This window comes from Lepidochelys kempii, chromosome 2 (genome assembly GCF_965140285.1).
Source record: "Lepidochelys kempii isolate rLepKem1 chromosome 2, rLepKem1.hap1, whole genome shotgun sequence".
In the NCBI taxonomy this organism is placed as follows: Eukaryota; Metazoa; Chordata; order Testudines; family Cheloniidae; genus Lepidochelys; species Lepidochelys kempii.
Genome location: NC_136381.1, coordinates 237,929,045 through 237,950,114, shown reverse-complemented (window position 1 = coordinate 237,950,114; position 21,070 = coordinate 237,929,045). Strand labels below are relative to the sequence as shown.

The 21,070-nt window shown below is 40.0% G+C and overlaps 1 protein-coding gene across 1 annotated transcript in view; it reads left to right on the top strand.

Annotated features, from left to right (window-relative positions):
- The window catches only part of MKX (mohawk homeobox), a 58,054-nt gene that overhangs the window by 13,112 nt on the left and 23,872 nt on the right, over positions 1 to 21,070 (top strand). The window contains exon 5 of the mRNA XM_073329577.1: positions 585 to 920. Within this exon, the coding sequence (XP_073185678.1) occupies positions 585 to 920 (336 nt within the window). The remainder of the gene's footprint in view (positions 1 to 584; positions 921 to 21,070) is intronic.

Sequence of the window (21,070 nt, the reverse complement as noted above, 5' to 3'; positions counted from 1 at the left end):
TGATATATGTATTTATCCACTGTAGTCATATTAGAAATGAGCCAATGCTGCAAAACATTTATGGAAATATTTGTTTGCCTTTAAATGAATTTGTTTCATCTGCATGGGTGGTTTTTTTTGTGTTCACTTTCCATAAAAGTTTAGTTGCAGGAATATTGTTTAAAGAGCAAATTTTAAGCAAATATTTCAGAGTGTTCATGGGAAATGAATTTCAAATTCACAATTCTTAGCAAACACAATGTTAAGAATTAAGCTAATCAGATCAGGGTATTGAAAGATACCATGTGATTTAGTTGACTGTTCAGATTTCAAATATCAAATGCATGGAATGCACTGTTCATATAAAAGTTACAGACAAAGCATTATTTCTAAAATTGTTAGAAAATAATTTAGAATAGCTAAAACATTTGAGAAGATTATGATCTGCTTATGGACAATTTGTGAACAGGAAAAAGTGAAATTAATTGAGAAATCATTAGTTATGTTATTTGCCTAGCTTTAATCATGTTATATGTATTTAAAGATGCACAGATAAGGCTACTCTATAACTATTATATAAACCATAATGTATCTTTCTTCTTCAGATGGGGAAAATCCTCCAAGAAACCATATAAATGAAGGGGGATATAACAAACCAGTTCACCACACTGTGATTAAAACTGAAAATTCGGTGATAAAAACAGGAGTGAGACCAGAGACAAGTGCCAATGAGGATTATGTTTCACCTCCCAAATACAAAAGTAGCTTATTGAATCGTTATCTAAATGACTCATTGAGACATGTCATGGCTACTAATGCAGCCATGATGGAAAAAACGAGACAAAGGAATCATTCTGGTTCATTTAGTTCCAATGAATTTGAGGAGGAATTGGTGTCCCCATCATCATCGGAGACTGAAGGCAATTTTGTCTACCGGACAGGTAAGGAATTCTTCATGTATCATTTTAAAACAGTTGGCTCTGTTTGTTAATGTCACGTGAAAATGAATATAGGTGTCCATTCTGTCCTTCATATGAATGGATAACTCCCATTATTGATACATGTGCAATCACATAGTTATAAGCTATTATTGTCATCATCAGAACACCCTCCCCTGATACATCCCAGAACATCATTCCATAAGCAAAACACAAGAAGTAATTCTTCCACTGTACTCTGCACTGATAAGGCCGCAGCTGGAGTATTGTGTCCGGTTCTGGGTGCCACATTTCAGGAAAGATGTGGACAAATTGGAGAAAGTCCAGAGGAGAGCAACAAAAATGATCAAAGGTCTAGAAAAGATGACCTATGAGGAAAGATTGAAAAAAATGAATTTGTTTAAATCTGGAGAAGAGAAGACTGAATTTGGGGCAGAGGGGGAGGAATGATAACAGTTTTCAAGTACATAAAAGGTTGTTACAAGGAGCAGGGTGAAAAATTGTTCTCCTTAACCTTTGAGGATAGGACAAGAAGCAATGGGCTTAAATTGCAGCAAGGGAGGATTAGGTTGGACATTAGGAAAAACTTTCTGTCAGGGTGGTTAAGCGCTGGAAGAAATTGTCTAGGGAGGCTGTGGAATCTCAATAAGTGGTGGTTTGTAAGAACAGGTTAGACAAACCACTGTCAGGAATGGTCTAGTTATTACTTAGTCCTGTCTTCAGTGCAGGAGACTGGACTAGATGACCTATTGAAGTCCTTTCCAATCCTACACTTCTATGATGATTGTCCATGAAATTAAGCTACCCTGGTGTAAATACCATATTTTACAATGGATATCAGGGACACGTTTTAAAATGGATAGTACAGAGCTGTTGCCCCAGGGGCTGAGGTGGGCATCTGTTGGGGCTGAAGACGGGGGAGGATGGCAAAGAACTCTTGAGACACTCCTTAATCTTTCCCCCCTCAGGGTAGGCATAAAAAGATATATGCAGCCAACATTTTCAGAAGTGGGTGCCCTAGTTTGCGGGAGCCCAGAAGGAAAGTCCTGAGGTGTTTAGGGGGCTCAGCCATCCTCTCTCTCTCTCTCTCTCTCCATTAGGAGTCACATGACTGCAGTGCTAGGGTACAAGTACCACCCTTGCCTCATCAGGATCTAAATCCACCTAGGCATCCTTGGAGTGGGGGAGCATATTTATGTGAGTTACCTGCTCCCCAAGCAGACCATGTGGATCCCTTCCTTCCTGCTTACATCAGGCTCAGTCATCCACAGGATGAGTCAGCCCCAGTGTGCAGCTGGTTATATGACCTCTTGGGGCTTATAATCGTTAATCACTTCCTACTGCTGCATACATTGGCAAGTGGCTTGGCCCTGTTGTTGCTGTACTACCTAGGCACCACACACTGCGCTCATGCAGTTTTAGGCTTTGCTCTCAGTTTCTTGGTTTAATATTTTTAACATTTAATTTATTCTTTTAATCTTAACAATAAAAGAAAAAATGTGTTTGTGTCACCCACTAGGCTGTCTGTCAGGAAATCACCACCTTTAATGGGTGTATGTTAGGGCAAGATTTGCACCCTCTCTGGGCTCCGCCACTGCCTCACAGATGGGGGAGAGAGGTGAGGGGAGAAGAGCTCTGCTTTGGAGCTTATTCCAATTTTGGGGGGATGGAAGACATGGGCAGTGGCTCCCCTCCGTACTTGAAAAAAGTAGAATTTTGAACCTCAAACTTTTGATCTCACCAGCACCAGCACAGGGCCTTCCCACTGGCTTGGGGTCTCCCCACCTGAAGCTGCCCTACCAGGGACTCTGTACTTAGCTTTTAATCCTTTCAGCAGTGGTCATTTTTCTATGGCTTGGAGGGGCTCTGTGGGAAAGTTCATACGGCTCTAGGCTGTGGATTTCCAGAGGGGCTGATTGGGAGGGAAAGACACAGGTTCCTCTTGACTTGTCGATAGCTCTTTACCTCTCATCCCTTGCCCATTTCCCAGGATCTCTGTCACTGTGAAGAGTTCTCTGCTGAATATGAGGGGATAAGTACAGTGCTAAGAAGACAGCAATCACCCCTTTCATGCAGATCTTAGGGGGATGATGAATTTAGAGTGTGTGGTAATATCAAATCTTATGTAGAACAGGAATGGTGCACGCATAGTGAATACATTCAAAAATTAAATTGCTTGATCATTTAACATTATTTTTTGGCATACCAAGAGCATTTGGTCTACATTATGTACTAATCGCCTGCTAAGTTTTGTTTTTAAATCAGAAGTTATTGAAGAAGTTACAGCGGCTTAGACATGTAAACTTCGGATTTTCTATACTTTTATATTGTAACTTTAAAATGGTCACAATGATTTTTTTAAATGTAATAAATTTGCTACTGGGCTAAGTTTTGCTTGTCAGGTTTCAGCCAAGAGTGAAAAATAGGGTCTTTAATGGAAAGGCTGAGACAGCCGTACTATAACCGTTGCAGTGTTAACAGACTGGGCTGTAATGTACGAATAGCAGCATATTTCCCCATAAAGTTAATAACCATGGCATATATGGAATTCATTGTAAGATCTTTTTAAATCACTTTTTAAATACCTTTATTTACTTTTTGAGGGCCACAGTCTTTGATGAGAACAGAACAACTTTTAGGATATACTTTATTCTACCTACACTTATAAAACAGACAAGCAGAAGTTTGTGGAAAGAAAATTGCCAGGTGTGTGCAATGTCATGCAATCTCTTTCCCATGTGTACAGAGCTACTCATAAAATAGTAGATGCAGGTAGGCTGTTTTAAACTGTAAGTTTATAATTCCATTAAAGGGGTTCTGGTGGTGTTATGAGATGCAAGAACAGAGCCTGTTATAAGAAAAAATAATGTGTGTGTTTTCAAGTTATTTCAAGTCCATTTATGAGAGCTATTTTAGAAATATTTGAAATTACCAAAATGATTGCTAGACAGTTTGAGTTAAAATAAGAAAGTTTTAGTGTTTCAGAATTCCACCTCTCCATTGTTCCCAGAATAATCATGTAGCAGACATGTATGCATGTTCTCAATAATAGCTACAATCCATTCTTGTGATGCCAGATTAGCCGATTATTATTTTCTGATGTCAGTCATAAGTCTCTGATTGCAGAAAATTAGAGAATGACTTTTTAAAAAGTGAGGCTTACTATACATTTATTGACCCATATAGTTTGTGTTAATAAAATAAATAATTCTTAGCAGACAAGAATTGAATTTCAAACTGTTTGGCATTTTAGTTCATGACAACAATTTATTTGGCATTTAAATAAACTGTGAGTGAAAATTGATTTGCACGTTAGTTTTGAAAAAATATTAGCAAAGTTGATATGTTTATAATGGTAGAAGACATGCCAGAAGAAAATGTTGTTTTGAAGCAAATCATTTATTGTGCATTTTCTTAAGAGCAATTTCTTGTAGCTAATCATGAATTTAAAGTTTACTAACTGCAGCTGGTCCATGTTACAAGTCACATTCTGATTTCAGTTATATCTGTATATCTGGGGTAACTCCATTAATATACTCTGATGTAACTGAGATCAGAATGTGGCCCTGTATATCTTAATGGTTCTGGCCGAATTAACAGGATATGAGTTCAGTGTCCAATGATAAAAACAAGAAATTGCAGTTTAAAATTTATACGGAAAATGGGTTGTACCATTTCCCATTCCAATCATTAATATGCTTATAAAGACTGGACCATATGCTACCCTAGATCCATGTATGGAATTAGGGAGTCCTACCTTGAGATCTAGGCTAGAGTGTAACCTATTGTTAAGAGAATGTGTTTGTGTTATACCGCTACATAATTATTGTGAGGTCATGAGAACCAAATGTTAGCATTTTAATACCCACTATAGTCTTCAAAAGAAAACAGAAAGCTGCATAGCTTAAATCTTTTACACATTCTGTATTTGGTTTGTACTTCCCTCAGCCATTTCACTCCATTCTCACATATTATTGACATTGTTAAATAGGAGAACAGACTGAAATGATATGTACCATTGCCAGCTCATGAAATGATAGAACAGTGAAAAAGAGAAAAATATATACATTCATACACATTACTTACGTAAGAGCTTCTACCTTAAGGGATACATATATCATGTGCTGTTATATATGTGTTCAGTTAAGACAGAAAGTTATCTGTCCAGAGTAGTTCTTAGTGCAGATATACTATGTATAGAATTGATCAGCCTCCTGCCTTTAGTTTTATGTATCTCAGGTTTTCCAATACGATTGTGTTTAACCTTTAGTTAAAAAAATATTTATATTAGGTAACCAATTTTTACTGGTCCCTTTGGATAGGTTCCACTGTATATTGTTCTGATGTACTCATTGAATATATGAAGAACTGAGAATCTCATTTATCTATTCTTATTTATTATAATTTATATTGTGGAGGTACTTACAGGCCAGGTTTCTGTTGTGTTAAGCATTGTACAATAATATAACAAAAAGATCTAACAAGATTAGTGAGATCTGGATGTGTGTCAAAAACCTAAGTTAATCTTTGCCCAATGGTTTATTAAAATTTTAACATTGTAATTATCTTGATATGTTCTTCAAATGCTCTATCTGTTGGTCACCTATTGATACAGAATCTTCTGCACTATTACAGGTTAAGGAAATTAAAAAACCACCCAACTTCCTGGAATGTCACTATTTTGTGAGCTAGGGCTGATAAATAAAAGCAAAATTTAAAATTTAAAATAAAAAGAATGAAATGCCAGGATGGAAAGTTTGCAAACTTCTTGAGACAGATGGATTTTCATTAATTTTACTTTATGTGTTACCTAGCACTGTAGGAGAGCCAAAACAAATAAAAATAATGAGGAAATTAAGACTTGCAGACCTGGAAAGGAAGGTAGCTTAAAAAAAAACTTGAGAGACTGGTTGATTTTGAAGATGTTTGATTTTTATTTTTAGACATTTGTACTCAGGAGCATGTTTGGTTTCTGGTGTTTTCATTACTGTTGCTTTTTTTTTCTCTCCTTTTTTCCCCCTTTCTCCTTCCTCTTTTCCTTCTTCTGATTCCTGGAAAGTTTGTGATTGACACAGCCTGATCCTGTGCACTTTGTAAGCGCCCTCAACTCCCACTGAGCTGCACTGGGAGCTGAAGGTGCTTAGCACCTCAACTTTGTGGGAGGCACTCAGCAAATTATAAGATCCAGCCCATGATCACCAATGTCATTTATGCCTCCGTGTGTGTGTGTGTTTGTGTGTGTATGTACTCTACAGAACATTCTGATTCTGTGTTGTCCTTGCCAACTTTTCCTCTCAATTTAATATTTTCAGAACATGTACTTTTAAAATGGGCTATAAAATCTAAAGCATAACCTAAATACAATGGAACCTGTCTTGAGGGGCTAGCAAAAATTTTTAGTATTAATGATTTCTGCAAATTTGAACTAAATTGTACAGGAATCCTTGGGGATACTTTAAAATAAATGGTCACTTAAAACGAACTGCAGGAGGTCCTAGCTGCAGACCCCAGTGTAGTCAAGAACCAAAATTGGGAAGTGGAATATCAAATATAGTATTTAATGCACAAAATGCTAGAACTGAAATTTGAAGGTTACACAGTTTAAATAACTTTGCTAATGGAACTTTACCTTTTGCATTATCAGATTGGGCAATATTGCATTGATATAGATTTTCTTTGGGAAGGGATTACATTTAATTTCTTTATTGTTGTTTTTAGAAAAAAGAGAAACAAGAAATTACCTGTGCTAAAATGGGCAATATCAGTTTAAAAATATATCTTATGTTGTAAACAAACTGTGAGAATGTTAAAACTCAAGTTGGCTTTTCACTACTTAAGCTGTTTGCACACTTTTGAATTTCTTTCCATTTTGACAATGAAAATCATTTAAGTCAATTTCATAGTTGTTTCTAGTCAGTTTCTCTTCTTGCTTCTACTGATGGCAAGGCAAAATTCCCATGCACTTTAATAAAAGCAGGATGAAGCCAGTTATTTGGTTGCAGGCCAGTTATTTGGTTGCAGATTTGTTGCTGGGTAGCAGCACAATGTTTTTCATGTTTTTTGCTAGCTTTATCAATACAGCAGAGAAGGATATATATTTTTAAATTAAAACTTTGAATTGGAAAATTCAAATTAAAATGTGACAAAAAATCCAGAGAGATCTAAAAATGATGGGTTAAGCAATGATTGTGTGGCTACAGCTTTCTCCTGCCATCGATATTATGACAATGTGTGTTTAATTGAGACCATTACAGCTTCCCTCATACAAATGTTCTTGCCACTAGGTTGAAAGCTGCCCAGGATCTTGTGCCTGCCCAGGATCTATGTCTGGCCAGGTGGAAAAAATATACAGTGCTGTCATCATGGGACAGCACTATTGGCAGGTGCCTCTGAAATGGTAGACAACGCCAAGAGAGTATGCCCAAACATCATTGGCCGTTGCTTACACCTTTTTATGTTCATATCCTCCCTCAAATTTAGCAAATGCTCCAGTCCTCAGTGAGGACTATGTCCCTACCATGTTTCAGACTTCATCCATCTAGGCTTATTGAAAACATGTGGTTAACCTGTGTACTAAGGGAAAAGAATATCTTTTTCCCATTTTCCCCATTGTCCAAAATGACTGAAGAGATTTTGCAGAAAAGAAAGAGAAAGAAAGAAAAGAATAAGAATTGCCTTTAAAAAGAGGCCAGCCCAAAATATGACTGTTTCAGGAAGTTATGAGTGTGTGAAAACAGAAGGTTAGATTGGTCATAAATTGTTTTTCAGCTTCAGCAATGGATAGCATGACCAATAATTACTATACTAAGGAAATTAGAATAAGACAATTAACATTTAAATAAGGAATATTCAATGAGCGTGTAGAAACTGAAAAGGAAACTGCTTTAGAAACTGATTTAGTTAAATGAGTTTAACACCTGTATGTGGGCACTCTTGCTGCAATTTAGACTATTGGTTAAGTTTAGTCAATAAATTATCAATTTAAGGGGAGATTTCAAAGGCACAAAGGAAAGGTACATGTCTAACTCCCATTGAAAGTATATGGAGTTGGGTACTTAACTCCCCTTTGTGCCTTTGAAAATCTACTTCAGAAACTAAATTGATATAAGACCCTCTTAAACCAGAGTGAGAAGGTCCACACAGATGTTTGTACCAATTAAATAAATTCATTCTGAAACAGATTTAGTTAAGTCAGTACAATTTTCTCATGTGGAGAAGGCCTAATATCCAGTCCTACAAACCCTTACTCATGTCAGTGATTCCCACTGAAGACAGTGAAATTACTTGCTTAAGTAAGGACTGCTCACAGCGTTTACAGGGTAGGGTAGGATGCACACCAAAATGCGCTCCCTGCAGTCTTGAATGTGGGGGCTTTGTCTGGCCAGTGGGAAGAAAAGGAGTTGCGGCATCTTTAAGAGCCCCCGCCTTGGGTTAAAAGGGGAGGGAAGGAGGAGCATCACCTGAGCCAGGAGCTGACTGGAAGGAGCTCAGGTGGGATACTGGCCATGCACACCTGGGGGAGGGAGAATACTTATATTCCATTCCCTCCAGACAGAGCCCTCTTTCATGCTGGAGCAGCAGCACCCTGGGCTCAGAGTAGGATCACGTGTTTTGGTCTGCTGTTAGGCGTTGGATTAATCACCTTTTTTGGGACTGAGAAGGAATTTTTCCCTCACTGCCAGATTGGCTGGGGTGGGGGTGGTGTTTTCTGTCTATGTCAAAGCAGCTCATGGATGTGATGGGGTAGGGTCAGGAGTTCGGTTCAAGTTGTGACAACTTGGCATGTATCCAGTGCACATACTCATTCTGTTGGGCATCTGGTTCCCCAATAAACTGGGAATTGGAAGCAGATTGAGGGGAAGGCATCACCTAAAGAAGCTATCACCTAAAGAAGCTGGGGAAAGGAGGTAAGGTTCCTAATGTCTGGTACAGGAGGGAGACAACCTGCTTTCCTCAGCCCCTTAGCACTCATACAAGATGAGGGCAATGGGGTCCCAGCAATGGGTTGGGGCCAGGTTGGGAGGGGGGAGGACTGAGAGCAGTCCTCCCATAGCAGGTGGAAATGATTAACAAAGGAATGATGACCTATACTGTATGAGTTATTGCTGGGTAGTCCCCAGATGAGTTAAGTTAATAAAGTTGCAGCCTAATTAAACTACATCCCTTGAATCCTGTCTGTCTTCCTGCATGTACAGAACAATACAGAACAATAAAAGCAGGGACTCCTAATACAACAGACAAAGGGAAAAATTCTTGGGCCCACAGAAAGTCACCAGAAGGCTCTGAGCATAAGTGACCTGCCATAGTTCTGCTGCTTGGGGAGGAATGGTGCAGAGGCCGTAGAGAACAGAGATCTGGAGCAATCTCCCCATTGGGTCCATGGAAGGGTTGGGGGATAAAGCTGGGACATGGCACCTTTCAGATCCACTGGAACTCCCTTGTGTATTTATGGGGGAGGTTTGGGGCAGGCATGTGCAGTGGCCACAAAACCATTCTACCGAAGCTTTACCATCTGGGAGGGGGAGGAGAGAATCTGTTTTCTCCGACTCTTGGGAAGCCCTAATGCAAAACCCTTTTACCAGGTATTTGTGGAGGAGGGAGGAGTTGGGGCAAAGAAAGTGAAAAATATGACATGAGACAAAGAAAATTCAAGTGAAATGTGAAGGGAAGAAACAAAACAAATTTCCACAGATAAAAACATGTGATTCCACTCCGTGGGGACTGGCTTTTAAATCACATGCTTCACTCTATCATTGACAAGAGAGATTCTACTTCCTAGTACAAATTTGTAGCTGGAGACAGACTAAACTGCTGCTTTGCTGAGCTTGAACTGGCAACACACTTGTGCCTGACACTGAAATGTTCCTGTTTTGCATAGTGGATTTTCAATGGCTCATCGCTCATGGAAGCTTCCACTCATACACTCACACCTGCATGTACAGGTAATAACATTGTCAAGGACAAAACACCTTTTTGCTTGGTGAATTTTACACCTAAAAATTCCACTCATCTTGTGTGTACACATGTTAATGCACCAAAGTGTATATGCAAGTGTGCAAATGCACCCAAATGAACATGCACAATACGTGGAACTGTCATCCGAACATCCATTCCAGGATGGGGGTGTTAGCAGGAGGGGAATGAAAGAGGCATGTATTTTTAGCATTCCTTCCAGTAAACTTAAAGGAGTGGGGAGCCTATAAAAATTCATTTCATTCTGGAAAAATGTCTGAATTGAAACTTCATACCTGGGATGGTGTTTCTGTGTGTTCCATTCTGTTTTCACTGTTTGATATAAATAAAACAACTCCTGTTGACATACTGGTAAATTCTACTTGTACCATGGTCTATTGGATTGGCCTGTGTCCTTCTACAATATTAGAGAGGTGCTGTTGATGCTGCTATATTTAAGGTTGTATTGGTGTTTCCATTAAAATCCCTTTTAATCCCTGACTTTATAACCCAGCTGTTAAAATTCAGTCTAGACTGAAACTTGGCATAGATGGGAGTTTATTCTCCTATCTGGGTGTAGTGGATTTAAGCAGGTACATCCCAATAATACCAGTCTGAGTTATGCTTGTAAATCCCTGATGTGTTGATAGGAAAATAAAACTCAAGGCATCTTACCAGGAGTAGAGATGTGTGAATAAATTTACTCCTCTTGTGAAACTGGTGAAAAACTGCTTTTACAATGGTTTGTAGAAAAACAAAATGTTTTTTCTTTCCTTCTTCTGGGTTCTGTCTGTCTGACTCTCTCTCATATACACATACTTCTTTCAGAGAAAAAGAAAGACTGCCATTTTGCTGTGAAAATATTTTAACTTGGTTGACAAATGTGTGAATGTCCTTAGTTTGTTGCCCCAAGATATCATTTAACCACTTCTCATGGTGAAAACTTGTGTTCACTGGTGAAAATGGTGAAATTTCTTTATTGATTAGATATACAAATTCATGAGAAATTAATAGTTGATAGTTTCAGATAGCTTTTCTTGGGAGCCAGTTTTTTAACTGATTTTTTTTTAAATTAAAGGTTGAACAGTAGGGCAGAAATTAATTATACTTAAAATTCTCTTCAGTATAGCACTGCAAAATCAGTTTTATTCACTATATTTTTTCCCATTTTGGTCTGAAATGTCATGTTTTGGACACTGCCAAAGTAGGTGGACCAATAATCTTATATGATATAGCAAATCCTGTTGCCCATTGTAGGTTTGTGGCTTTTGAAAGCCACAGCATAACTTAAAAAACTACTTTATGCATTTAACAGAAATTTTGAGGTCACTCGTCCATAATGTGAACACCTGAAACATAATGATGGAAGTAGGTTATTGAGACCAGACTTCTGCTCTTACATACATGTGCAAATGCACTCTTACAGGAGACAGTTGACACCAATAGCAAATAGCAATAGATTGAGGGAAGCAGAGCTTTGATCTGTGTGTGCACCAGGTTTAGACTGGGAATTAGGTTTATAGTCTTTCACTCCAAAATCTCATTAGCTTCACCCTCATAATGGTTGGAAAGTTGTTGGATCAACTTATCTTGTGATATTTCTGCCATCTTGAGAGGGGGAAACTCACGAGAACCAGTTTTCGTGAGATTTCTTCCATTTTGGACCAAAAATCATAACTGAAACATGGAGCCAGTGTTGGATTCAAGTGTATCCATCCCATCCCTCTCCAAAATTCAAACAGGGTGGGATTTAAGGTTCCAGTTTTGGCTTCTCTCTAGTTACAATGATATAGTCCTTCAAGAAAGACTAGATTCCTAAACTTCCATGAATAATAAACGCTAGATATTACTTGATGCCTTTTGAGTTTTTTTCAAGAAGCAGTTGCAGAAATTACTACACATTTTACATAATGTGGGGGTGTCTGAAACATACACTCAATTCACAGACAAGGTATATGTGAGTGAGTTTTATGAGAGACAAAAAGCAAAGCAAACCAACCAACTAAACAAACAAAAAACCCCAGAGAGACAAAAGTTTAAAGCAAGAGACTAAATTGGAAAAGGAAGTTGTATTGCAGAAAACCTGGAAAAGTAAGAACAACCTAAATAAAAAAGAGAATGAAATGAAAAGCTTGAGGGTTAGAACAGCTGAAAAGGGACACAAAAATAAATAGTTAAAGAAAAATTCTAATGAGTCAGGAAATGTGTTCTCCTTCTTAATTCTTCACAAGCCTTGAACCTTAATATGAAAGACTTCCTGTGTCTAGGTCTTTCACCCATGGCTAGTGGCTAACGTTATGATGACCAAATCTTTTGGTATGGCACTGATTGCCAAGATTCTCAGTTATGACACTAAAATGTACCATTATTTCAAAAGCCAGTTTTCAATCCCTCCCCCCTCCAAGTTGATTTAGACAACAGATGCACGGAAGGCAAAGCAACATTCAAAATCATCTGTCAGCTGAACCTGGGAGGAAAGATGGCCAGCTGATTATAGCCAAAATTCCTTAAATGTTACAGTGTTTTACATTTCTAAATGTAAAAACTCTCTTTCCAGCATGAAGTACTAGCTAAGTGCCAGAGCTGTGGTATCTCAGACTAGCTTAAAGTTGGAATATTAGAGTCTTGTGGCCATTTGTGACTCTTGACAGATTTACACTATTGAAGTTAAAGTTAAATGTTGTTTTCTCTGTTTCCCTTTGTCTGCTTCCTTCTTTCTCTCTCAGCTACTATTTGTCATCTTAAATCCAGCTCGCTGAAAAAATCAGGGCTTTTTATAAACAGGCTCTGGCGGAGTGAACCACTTCAAGTTCTTTTTGTTCGCAGACATTTCTCTGTGTTATATTATTATTTGTCTAATGCTAGCAGTGTGCTAGACCAGGGGTTCTCAGAACGATCTTTTGGTGGCCTCAGAGTGCGGCCACCAACCCTTGTTGGTGGACACTCTGATAATTTTTCCAAGCTCAAGGCCTGCCATCCTGGGCTGAAGCCCAGAACTGGAGCCCAGCGGCTGAAACCTGAAGCCCGCTGATCACACACACTGACCCCATATGTCTGCAGAGCCTCTGCCTGGAGCCCCCAGGAGGCTGCATGGTGGAGGATGCTGATCTCCTGCTGGTGGTGCCAGCAAACACCAAGGCAGCCAGAATCCACAGCTGGGCACTATGTGGGGGGCGGGGCATTGTTTTGCCCTGCCCCCCACAAGGAGGCTGTCATGGCTGCAGAAAAACTCCCTGGTGGCCGCATTTGAGAAATGCTGTGCTAGACACTTTCTGGACAGATATAAAGACAAAGGGTAAAATGCTGGCCCCACTGAAGTCAATGGGAGTTTTGCCATTGACAATGGGGATCAGCGTTTCACCGTAGGTTCCTGAACAAAAATAGTCACCCTGCACTATAGATACACAAAGCCCTTAGGCATTGCAGTGCTCAGCATTGCAACGCCTAACTCGTAACTCCTCTGCCGTCCAATGCAATTCATAGTCCTGGATTGGGTGCCCCAGAGAGCTAGCTACCTTCTCAAAAGCCAGCAAGCAGGGAGCCACCTAAATGCAGAGGAAGGGGTGGGGCTTAAGACCCAGGTCCACAAAGGTACTTAGGTGCCTGACAGGCCAGAAATAGGCACCTATCTTAGCTTGGGATTCTCAGCTGTGAACCCTCTCCTGGAGTTAGGTGTCATAGCCAGGCCATTCTTTTCTTGTGACGGGGCGGGGGGGGGGAGAGAGAAGAGGAGGGAGAGAGAGATCGATAGAGATCAATCTCCCTCCCTTATTATAGCCAATGGCCAGGCACTCATCTGAGATTTGGCAGACCTGTTTTCAAATCTCTACTCTGTTTGATTTGGAGTAGAGACTCCCACATCTCAGGTGAATGCAGTGTTGGTTGGTGGTATATTATGCATTACAGCGATGCACTAAAATTCACTGCTCTCCTACTTTTCTCTCTTTTATGTTGCTTAGATGGTGTCTCCATTGATTAGGACATAATATTAATAACTTACTTGGATTGTCAGATAAGATCACGTAAAGGAAGGTTTAGTCCTTTAATATTTTTTGCTGACAAAACATTCATTGACTTCAGTGGAGTTCCTGAGAGCAGTAAAAACACAGCAATAAAAACATTGTTTTCCATGTGGTTGTACAGGGGTAAATGAAAGCACAGTTTAGCTCATTTAGTTTATTTTCATGGGAATAACGTATATCATTGGTTTGTCATACAACTTGGAGTCCTCATCCTTCAGTAATATTTGTTGGTGTAATTGTCATACCATCATCATTATCGACTCTCAACAGTACTGAATATTTAGTAACACTTTCGAACTGGAAATATATGAGAAATGCTATGGAACCCTGGACATTTCAGGAGATTGAATTTGTACATGTAATTAGTGCACTCCACTATATTGCATATTTATTTATTTGGCTCTCTATTGTGATAACACCTTCTGCAATATTAAAGTCAATTGCATTGTCTTCCTGCTTATTTAACTACTTCAGCTAGGATCATTTTAATTGTTACCCATTAGAACATTTCTTCTAGCATTCCTAAAGCTAAAGGAAATGCTATTGGTTAGGAAATCTTGCCCTGATGTTTTATTCCTCTCCCCAGGTTATTATGCTTCACCATTACAATGAAGTGTTCCTATTATAGGCCCAATCCTGCTTTTCTTCCTTACCCCAAACATCCATTCAAGTAAATGAAAGTTGGAGTTAAGTAAAGAGTGTAGTACACTCCTGAGGGAATTCTAATTAAATATTCTGCATCAAAATATTAAAATTTCTATGCACAATATTTTAAAATTCTGCATTTTTGTCAAAATAAAACAATATAATCACACCATTTTCAATTATTTGCTGACAAGTGTTTTGAAATAAATTACCAAAATAATTGAAAATGGTGTGATTATATTGTTATTGTGTTTCTGTGTTATTTTGACAATTAAAATATGCAGAACTTTGCAACATTTTAATTTTTTTATTTTTTTGGTGCGGAATTCTCTCAAGAGTACCAGGGTTCTGTGTGGCACAATCTGGATGTGGACAGCTTGGTGGGGGGTCTGGGTACAGGGGGAGAAGCTGGATCCACTGGGCCTCGGTGTGCAGTTCTGAGTACAGGTGGAATGAGACTCTGCAGGGGAGTCCAGGTGAAGGTGGTTTGAGTTCAGCTGGGGCTGGGGGAGTGGATCTTGGTGGGGTAGGGGGGTCAAGGTACAGCTGGTTGGGGCTCAGTGGGGTGGGAGGTCTGGGTGCGGGGGAACTCATGAGGCAGGGGTGACGGTCGGCAGGGTGGCAGTTTGTGGGACTTATATGGGGGGAGGGAGTTTGGGTGCGGGGGGCTCCTGATGTGGAGTGGCTTGGTGGAGGGAGGGTTCTGGGTGTGTAGGTGGTGGGAGGAGTCACTGTACACGGATCTGCTCCCCCTGTCTGCCCAACCCCCGTGCATCTGGACCCGACACCCCCCCCCAACACCCTCCCACTAAGCCTCATCCCCTTGCACCTGGAAGCTCCCCCCCACCCCCCCTCGAGCTACCCCCTTCCTCCCTGCCAAGCTCAGCTTGAGGTTGGCTCAGTCTGAGGGACATGCTCTGCAGAACCTTACACGTCTTTAGAGCTTCAGTAGAGCTTTATGAAAGTCGAATGCCCCAGGACCACAAACACATAGTAATTGTTTATAGAGAGCAAGAAAAATAAAACTTCAACTTCCTGTGATATATTGTGTATCATCTACATGTGGCATATTGTTACACTCCAGTACCTTCAAAACTACAAGTGCTTAAACTAAAGAGCTAAATATAATTTAGTTAGTAAAAATATACCTTAGTTATAATAAAATGATAATAGTGGAACTTGGCAACAGAGTAGCTAATAAATACTACACTTCTGAAATGTGACTGGAATCCAAGTACATACTATTTTACTGTGTAGTTAAGCATGTGGCAGGACATACTAGAGCAAGATTTTCTTTTTGTCTTTTCAGTGGAAAACTAGAGTTCTTTGTTTAAGTGGGGCCTGATGGGAATTTTTAAAGTAAAAACAAGGAGCTAAAGAATTAATTCCATTCCTTTTTGCCAACTTTTTTTCTCCTTCAAGCCAAATTATCGATTAATGGGGCATTAAATGTCAAATACTACATAGATGTTTTCTTACCCTTTTTATTTAGGGTTACTTCAATCATTTCTAGCTGGTACTTCAAATACCGAGCTATTCCACAAAAAAAGAGAATACCCTTTCCAAAGTTTTGGCCTTATAATAATAAAGGTCAATGCTATGAAAGACGAGAGATTTACATATTTAGTCCTATTTCTATTTTTTTAGAAATCTCCTTCCATTAGCCTTCTTTGTTCTGAATTTCAATCCTTTGTCATCTTCATTAGCTGTCGCCAGTCTGGCACAGCTAACTGAATGCTTGACCATATTTTTGTCTGGCTATAGTTAAATAGTGATCTGACAATAGAATACTTTTCTCTAGGTTTTCCTTCTTCCCCTAGGGAACAATACTTCAAGGGCAACCTGCTTGTCCAGCATATGAACATGTGGAAAATCCACTGCTATGCACTAATGATTTTCAGATGGGCCATTGTTGCTGAAAATCATCCCAAGAGTAGCAGCTTCTCCATTATAGCACCTAACTATTTTGAGACCACATTGCCAATACTTGGATCTGGAATGAGACCCTTACATTAATGTGTGTAGTGGTGACATGCTACATTGCATATACCTAACAGTAAATATTTTTAATCAAGAAAAGTAGGTAAATTTTCCTGCTGTGGCGTCGTTGTAGTCTGGAATAATCCTACATTTATTTCAGCATAAAAACTTAAACATTGGAAAAAGTAAGATTACGCCAATGATCCACGATAGTAATGGCAAAAGCATCCTAAATATTGTTCATAAATTAATTACTTTCACACATTTGCTTTAAATATTTATGGGTAATATTGCCTCACACTTGGGAGAGGAGAATGAATTTTAAATTTCAAACAGTTTCTGTAACTATTCTGTTCAGAAAACACATTCTTTTTAAACAACTTTCACTTTTAATCTATAATTAAAGCCAAAGTTTTCTTTTAATTTGAAAAGCTTGTCCTTGGACTAAAATAACATGGAACATTTTTAAACATCGATCCAAACTGCTGTAGATACATTTTATTTAAACCACAGAGCCTGCAGTTAGATTCCTTACTTTGCCAGACAGTCTACAAATTGTAACTGTGGCAGTAATGACTGAATTTCTGGATGCTGTTCTACCAGTAAGGAGGGTTGTTTTTCTGGAGTTATTCCTCCCTTTGGGCCCTATTCATGAATGACTTAATCCCTGTGTATTATCAAATGTTGTGCAAGTTACTGTGCACAGAAAAAATCATGCAATGCTTCTCTCCCTTATGTTCCTTACATGGAATTGGTATGCTCACCTTGCAGGCAGTGGGACAGAAGAGAGGATGGAAAGACAGCAGCAGCAAAAAAGCATGCGAGTGAAATAAAAGGGGTGAGGCAAAGAAAACAGATAAAATTTTGAAAAATTGGGTGTGCACATTGGACTAGTCCTTAGACTGATTTAACTTGCCCAAGTATCACCAGCTGGAGATGGAACAGAACTTAAGGCTTGGCAGTGTTACAGGGGTAATATTTTCACCATGAAAAAAATGTTCCAGAGTAGTTTCCAGTGTATTGGGTACAAACATGATTCCTTTACGCATGTCTTTTGTTCAGCCTGTTTCTAATGGAGATTAAATATTTATTGTAGCGATGGGCAGACCTCAAAAGGTTCAGAAGTTCAGTGCATATTATATTTTTCTGACCTTCCTGGGCCAAATTAATTCGTGGTGTAATTCTACTGATTCAAGTGAAGTTAAGCCAGGAGTGAGTCTGATTCCTCCTTTGTTTGAAATTTAAGACAAAAAGGCTGCCTCACAAGATTTCCACTACTTTATGGTGTTGGCCTGGTCCTAAACACCTCACAAGTAACCTCTCTTGTGGTATTTTAATGTTTCTGCTGTAAGACCCAGCAGAAATGGGAGAGTGTAGAAGTTAACAATTTTTTCTTTTTTTTTAAAAAAAAAGCTTTGTCTAACACTTTTGAACCTCAGCAAAGGTTTGGGTTGTGTTAGGTTCCATCCTGGGTGAAGGTTGAGGCTGTATCTTATTTTATCTGAACTGTTGTTTTCAACGCTAATTTGTTGTGGCCAGTGCAAGAAAATCCCTTATTCCATGGCCATCCAGGGTATTGATTTAGGATACATCTTTGTTACAATCCTGTACACAATCAAGACTCCCTTTCCAGCATAAGGAATTGGTAGCAAGTGTGTATAATGTCTTGATTCGTGTGCTTAATTCCCATTGCTATCACTATGTGGTGTAGTCCTTTACTTCTGTTTTAAGAACATAAGAATGGCCATACAGGGTCAGACCAATGGTCCATCTAGCTCAATATCCTGTCTTCTGACAGTGGACAGTGCCAGATGCTTCAGAGGGAATAAACAGAACAGGGCAATTTTGATTGATCCAGTCCCAGATTTTGGTGGTTGGAGGATTAGGGCCATCCAGAGCATTGGGTTGCATCTCTGGTCTAGCCATTGATGGAGCTGTTCTCCATGAACTTATCTGATTCTTTTTTTAACCCAATTATACATTGGTCTTTACAACATTCCATGACAACGAGTTCCACAGACTGATTGAGCATTGTGGTGAAAAAGTACTTCCTTTTATTCATTTTAAACCTACTACCTATGAATTTCATTAGGTGACCTCTTGTTCTTGTGTTATGGGAAGGTGTCACGGGGTCACTCACCACATTGGCATCTCCTGCTGGGCATTATGGGAATTAGCTTGTTCCCAGCTAGGGTGACCAGATGTCCCGATTTTATAGGGACAGTCCTGATTTTTGGGTCTTTTTCTTATATAGGCTCCTATTACCTCCCACCCCCTGGCCTGATTTTTCACATTTGCTGCCTGGTCACTCTAGTCCCAGTGCATGCACCCTCAGGTGGTGGTAGCTCTCCCATCCTCGCCTCCACTTGCAGACCCATTATGGCTCCTTTCACTCGGCATCTGCTTCGTGGCACAGCCCCTCCGGCCATGCCACCATCCGGCTTCCTCCCCTTCCTGGGGACTCCTCCAGCAAAAGTCGAGCCACTCCTCACAGCGGCTTGGCAGTCCACAGCCAGGCTGCTCCTTCAGCGGCTAGTGGTGGGGGTAAGCCTGTCCTCTACTCCAGACCCCACCCCAAGGACCCTGCAGACAGCAGCTTCCTGCTGCCTCTTCCTTCCAGCTCATTGTCTCTATTCCCTGGGCCACTTCCACGGAGCCTCATTTCCCTCTGCTCCTGCCTCTGGTTCCAGCTCCTTTGCCCTCTTCGCAGGTCCTCAAGCCTGTAAGTCCTGGCAGCCCATCAGGAGCTCTCCCTAACTTTTCCGGTCCCTGCTAGCACCAGTCCTTCCCCAGATGCTGGTATCTCTGTAGCCCTCTAGGAAGATAGTCTTCTCCCTAGGGCTCCCTGCAGCAGATTAACTCACTCTGGTCTGCAGCTTCCATTTATATGGACTGGCTGGGCCCTGAATTGCTGGTCCAGCCACCGCCTAATTGTCTGCAGCTGCCATCCTAATTGGCTGTTTCCCCCGCAGCCACTCTTTTGGCTGCCTGCCACTCAGCCTCCCCAGGCTGTTTTTAACTCTCTCAGGGCCAGTGCAGGGCAGGCGCCCCATCACAGAAGGGATAAATAACACTTCCCTATTCATTTTATTCATATGTGATCATGTCTTTTTTAGATGATACTTTTCACTTTAGCAGTGACTGTGAACTTACAGGATTTACCCTCACTCTTCAGGTAGCATGTTGTTTGTTCCTCCTGCTGTGTCAGTTCATCTCTGTGATATCATGAAGTGGGGGAAGAGGCAAGAGAAGGAGGAAAGAACAGAGGTGGAGAAAAAGGCATTGTGGCCAGGAGGCAGATAAGGAATGGATAATAAGGAATAGTGAGAAGCTGATGGGGAAGGATAGAGATTAGGAAAAGGAAGAAAGGAATGGGAAATAAGCACTGGGAAGGAGAGAAAAAGAGGAGGAAAAGGAAAGGGAAGTGTTGGGGGAAGGAGACAGGAAGAGAAAATGCTGGAGAGGGCAGAGAACTGGTAGAAGTGTTGGGGAAGGCCTGGGGTTTCACTGGGGCAAATCTAGGCAAAAAATCTAGGCAAGCATAGAAAATGTCAACCTTCCTATGGAGTAAATGAAAAGGTGGCATCATTCGTTAAACAGCACTTTCCATAAAAGGACATGCTTTTAAGAAATGTATTTCACCACCCAGCCTCTGGCAGGCACCTGTGAGTCCACTCACTGCATGTCTGTACTGTTTTTACATGTAACATGGGATCAAAGTAAGCACACTTTTTCTCTAAGGATTGGTATGACCTGCTCAGGATACAATAAGAATTGATACAAGTCTTTGCTCAAAATTTAAAACAAATCTGATCTTATTTGGAGTTTGGAAAAGGCTCAGTTGACTTCTTTTTTTTTTCTTTTAATTTTCCAGTACGTATGCACTTCCTGATTTTGGCAGGAAGTGGATGTGCTGAAATACTATGACAAATGCTGTACTCACAGTGTTCTTGGCCTAACCGAACCCAAACCTGGAGGTATTGGAAATCTCTCACAGAGGCATGTCTTCAAATTTGTAGCCTAATTTTCAGCCTACTGTAAGGTGGTTTGGACATGTTTGGATGCATCTCTGACCCAATATTCCAAATATTTTGAACTTTACCCCATAATTCCTTTTCTGTCACCTTTGCAAATTGAATTTCTTGTTTTAAGACACCTTAGAGACTAACAAATTTATTTGAGCATATGCTTTTGAAAACTTATGCTCAAATAAATTTGTTAGTCTCTAAGGTGCCACAAATACTCCTTTTGCGAATACAGACTAACACGGCTGCCACTCTGAAACTTGTTTTAAGACGTTTCAGACTGCCATCTATAAGGCCCAGGAAGAAAATTCACCTACCCCATTCCACAGGCTTTGGACAGTTGGTAAGGAGCATTACAGGATCTTAGCCTTCCTCTGAAACATCAAGTATTGGCTATTGGCACACAAAGGACATCACACTAGATGGTCCAATAGTCTGATCTGGCATGGCAAATCCTACATTCCCATATAATTCATTTTACATGTATATCCAAGTGTATAAATGTATGCCATGGCAGATCAGACTATCC